This window comes from Poecilia reticulata, linkage group LG13, assembly GCF_000633615.1.
Source record: "Poecilia reticulata strain Guanapo linkage group LG13, Guppy_female_1.0+MT, whole genome shotgun sequence".
NCBI classification, from domain to species: domain Eukaryota; kingdom Metazoa; phylum Chordata; class Actinopteri; order Cyprinodontiformes; family Poeciliidae; genus Poecilia; species Poecilia reticulata.
Window position 1 is genome coordinate 9073156 of NC_024343.1, and position 4238 is coordinate 9077393.

The following is a 4238-nucleotide window of genomic DNA, read 5'->3' on the forward strand; positions in this document are numbered from 1 at the left end:
TAAAGGGGCCAAACCATACCTCCCCTATAACAGTTGGCAGCCATTTTGGACTTCTGAATTTGGAGTTTGTGAGGAAGCTCCAACTTTCCCAGTCAGAATTCCAATATTCCAATTTCTGAATGAAACAATAAAACTTTTCAGCCTTTAAATGGATCTGACAGTCACAAGGAGCATTTCCAAAACTGGAACCTTTTCCAGGAACCAGTCTAGTTTTCTGGGGTCAATTATTATTGTCCCATGCAACTCCTCTATATTTACCAGGGTACTTATACCCTGRTAAATATACCTCTGTACTACCTGCAGAGGTAATATTGTTCCTTTTTCCAGCAACATTGTGTTTTAAATGGAGCATTTTGAATTAGATGAATAATTTCAACATCATGCTTTAAGGTTACCTTAAATGCTACATTYAGTGTGTGTGACTATCACTAGCATGCTGTGTTGGAGCACATGTTTTAAGACGATATCTCAATGTACTCTTTCCTCAGGTTAAATATAWAGAGTAGCCAAGTGTACTCAGGCATTCATTTTGAAAATTTCAGTAAGCTTGATTTTAAAAGGTCACACCAATYATGCTTAACAGTAGTTTTGTTATACACATTTTATAAGSGTCAAATATGCAATTAGCCGTTGTGTAAAACATAAATGGTTTTGTTTTGTAGGCTATGTGTGGGYCTTATTTTGAAAGTCCAGTGTGGTTCAACATGTGCAATGACAATCCTGGAATCTTTGTCTTGAGCCAATATCCCACTGATCTTTTATCACCTTAATATGGAGACAGTATGAAATTTGCTGATTTGTTCTTTAGAAAATCAGTATAATTCAACAACCACCGTTACATGGGATTGGTGTGGTCATGTAAAATTAAGCTTACTGAAAATTTCAAAGTAAAAGCCTCATTGTTCCTAGCTGTTGTGTAAAATCTTTTATTTGGTGGGGTGTGTGAACCAGCAGCAGGTTTCACAGATAACTTTYGCAAAAAATGCTTTTAAAGATATAAACTGAAAACACTTTCCATCCAGGACCTTCACTAAAACATTTTTCCCATACTTCCCTCTTGCCGCTTACAGCACAGTGCTTGTGTCCATTCCAGGTGAGAAAGTGGGTGTAGACATGTGCAGATAATAAATCTCCTACAGTCACCACACAGTGTTGTATTATGTTGAATATCCTGTTGCTAGGGAAGAGAGGGAAGTACCTGCCACCAAAACCAGAACATTACCATTGATGTGTGATTGAAAATGATGTGATGAGTAATAACTGAGGGACAGAACATTCAAAGTTAAAGCTTTTGTGTCAATCCATACATCAGTGTCTAGAAGCTGAAAAGTGTGGAATGCCCATCTGTCAAACCATGTTTACCTTTAGGTGTTTTGGGGTATAATCAGACAGAGCAAGCTTAGGCAGATTGGATGGAGAGTATCAATGAAGATCATTTCCCCATACATTCTCAAATAAATTTAAGCCTGGACTTTGACTAGGACATTAAAATCAAWAATATGCTTTGATCTAAACCAGATCAAAACATTTTGTCATGTGGGTCAATGTCGACCAGGTAAAAGTACTCTGCCTCAAAAATTCAACATTGCATRTTTTTAATGCAAGTAAAGCAGACAGAGTATCACAGAACCTGGATCCGTGAATTATTGTACACCTGAATGATGCCAGACATCTTGCAGGTTTGCCTTAAAGCAAAGGTTCTTTTGAGTCGATTGTTTCCTATTTTGGTTTGGGATCAAAATTCGTTCAAGTAAAAGTGGTTGAATGCTTTTGGTCTGCAGCTGCTCGTGATCAAATGTAATGGTAAGAAAAATAAAAGTGGTGAGCACCACATAAATGCTTTCATGTTTGCGATTTTAGAAGAAAAATCAGGCTCTAAAAAAAATTCAAGAATTGTGAAGCATCAGRCGCCTTGGATGGGAGCCACAGTTGTACCATTCTCGAATTGGCGCTMTATGAACGAAAACAAAAYTGTGGGTGCGCAAGAAAATGAAAACCATGTATTTTCTTTCCACTTCATAATTATATACAAATATGTATCACCTTGTCAGCAAAAGTTCAAGGGATATAAAAACTCTGCAAAGTTCTCAGAATCCTACCAGAAATAAATGCGGTGAATCTCCGTTGAAAGTTGGCAACAGGGAGGAAATGGTTGACGAGGGCAGGAAGGAGCTGCCAGAGCTGGAGAAGGTGGCTGCGCTACGGTAGTCACCAAAGGTTTCTGGGTAGTAGCTGTCGATGAGAGAGGAGTAGCTGCTCATAGAGGAGGGTTGTGTGGAAGAATAGACATCGGAAGGAAACTGCTTGGTGGATGTGCAAAAGTCTGCGTCGGATATGAAGGGACGCCTCATGCTGTAGTAGCTGGGCAGCATGTGTGATCCTGCATGACGTAAGAAAACATGTGTCATATGATATATAAAAATAATGTGCTGGGATTKTTGGAGCCAAAAATTTGGGACTGGTAAAAGTCTAGAGATTTAATGTTGAAGATCTGTGTTACTTTGAGACATACCTGGCATCTGGACAAACGAAGGTGGAGTAGTCGATCCTCCCTGTGAGGAAGAAGTAGCGCTTTAATTCAGGGTTTCCCCGAGTTTATTATAAACCAGGCTTTACTTGCCACCCCACCCCCAGGCTAAGCATTCTTTATTTTAAAAAGGGTTTTTAATATACTAGCAACAGTGACAGTAAAGACAGAGTAAGCTAGAGGTTTGACTGATTGAATGGGAAGTGAGAGGGTCAGCAGGAATTGTGCCGTCCATGCACCTGTCCGTTGGCTTCACATCAGTGTTATTTATGATGCCTGCTCATGTACATCAGATTTTTGTAACTATTAACGTTTTTAACATAAAAGTAATAGAATGTTGGGCCGCTGGTGGGCTGCCCTAGCGCCCCTAGCAAAGGGCTTCTCAGGTTTTCTGGAGGAAACCCTACAGTATTTGAACTATGAATGAAAATCTGAAATAATCCATTATTATCACACCTGTGTTTAAAATGATTTTCAGATTATTAGTTTATCAAGAGCTTCCCTCAAGAAGAAAACTTTTAAATTTAGGTTGAAATCATATGATTTTGTCATTGAATTCTTTGAGCAGAGAGGAACAAAAACATTCTGCAGCACGCAAGTTGCACTGGTGGTTTCAATTTCTGCTTTAGGTTTAGTTTACAGCTCTTTAGCTATTGCAGTTTCTGATTTTTAAATAATCATGCAGCTACAATACATTTGGCCAACTCCTCAASAGCAGCCAAAGAGGAGAGGGAATGATACTCTGGAGATTATGTCATTTCCAGATGTTGCTGTAATATGACCGTGTCCCTGGACTACAAGAGGATCTTTGGATCAGATCTGCTGGATCCTGTTCTCAGACTGGATGAGGTCATGATGCATGACGGTTGATTTCTCACAAAGCAATATGTTGGTGTTGTAATGTTACTTACAACACCAACAATGTTGGGTTAGGGTTAGCTAACCCCCTAACCCTAACCCTATCCCAACCCTGCCAACAGCTGACAGTGATAAAGACGAGAAAAGCAGAGAATCTGGTCAGAGTGCTGAGCTGCTGTTCTGCRCCGACAGTACAAAACACCAGAACTGCATCATATTGGCTTGGTTTGAGGTGAATTTTATTTTTCGTTTGAATTTAAAAATAATAAAGTTCATGATCTGAGTCTTTATCATTATGTTTGGGCCCGGAACAGTTTTTATAAGACAAAATAAAATATCTGGGCTCATTTAGTCCATCACAACCAGAACCTTGAGGTTCTCCGTTGCTGAGTGTCGCTGCAAATCAGCGGAGAAATGACCGCAGCTGCTGCGCTCCAGACCGTAATATGGAGAATCTCCCCAATGGACYAGAACCGAATCACATATTAACCTGTCATACAGAGGAACTCCCACTAGAAAGTGTCGCAAGATGTCCTTTCGGAGCTCGGGTAACTGTTGTGCTGTTCGTGACTGTACTTTAATAATCAGACCAAGTTTAGTTTGTGGCAGCAACAGGTGTGTCTTGAACAAGCTCCCAAAACAAAGGCGGTAGTTTTCATTGCATACTGACAGATAAGGAAACAACAAGAATTTGGCTAAAACTTCTAAACTTGAACAGAGAACCCAGAAATGCTTTATTTGTGTTCATTTCATTGTGTGGACAAAAAGCCAAGGGAAGAAAATCCGCATCTCCGAAGCAACTGAGTCAATGAAGTAACTAACTATGCTAGTGCAGGTAGAGTTGCCACCGGTC

At 39.8% G+C, this 4238-nt stretch overlaps 1 protein-coding gene across 1 annotated transcript in view; it reads right to left on the reverse strand.

The window, feature by feature from the left end:
- The window catches only part of pou2af2 (POU class 2 homeobox associating factor 2), a 6285-nt gene extending 3739 nt beyond the window's left edge, over nucleotides 1-2546 (reverse strand). The window contains exons 1-2 of the mRNA XM_017308184.1: nucleotides 2513-2546; nucleotides 2100-2380 (exon numbers count right to left, since the gene is read on the reverse strand). Coding sequence (XP_017163673.1) covers nucleotides 2100-2380; nucleotides 2513-2519 — 288 coding nt within the window. The 5' untranslated portion in view covers nucleotides 2520-2546. The remainder of the gene's footprint in view (nucleotides 1-2099; nucleotides 2381-2512) is intronic.
- Nucleotides 2547-4238: the final 1692 nt, after the last annotated feature.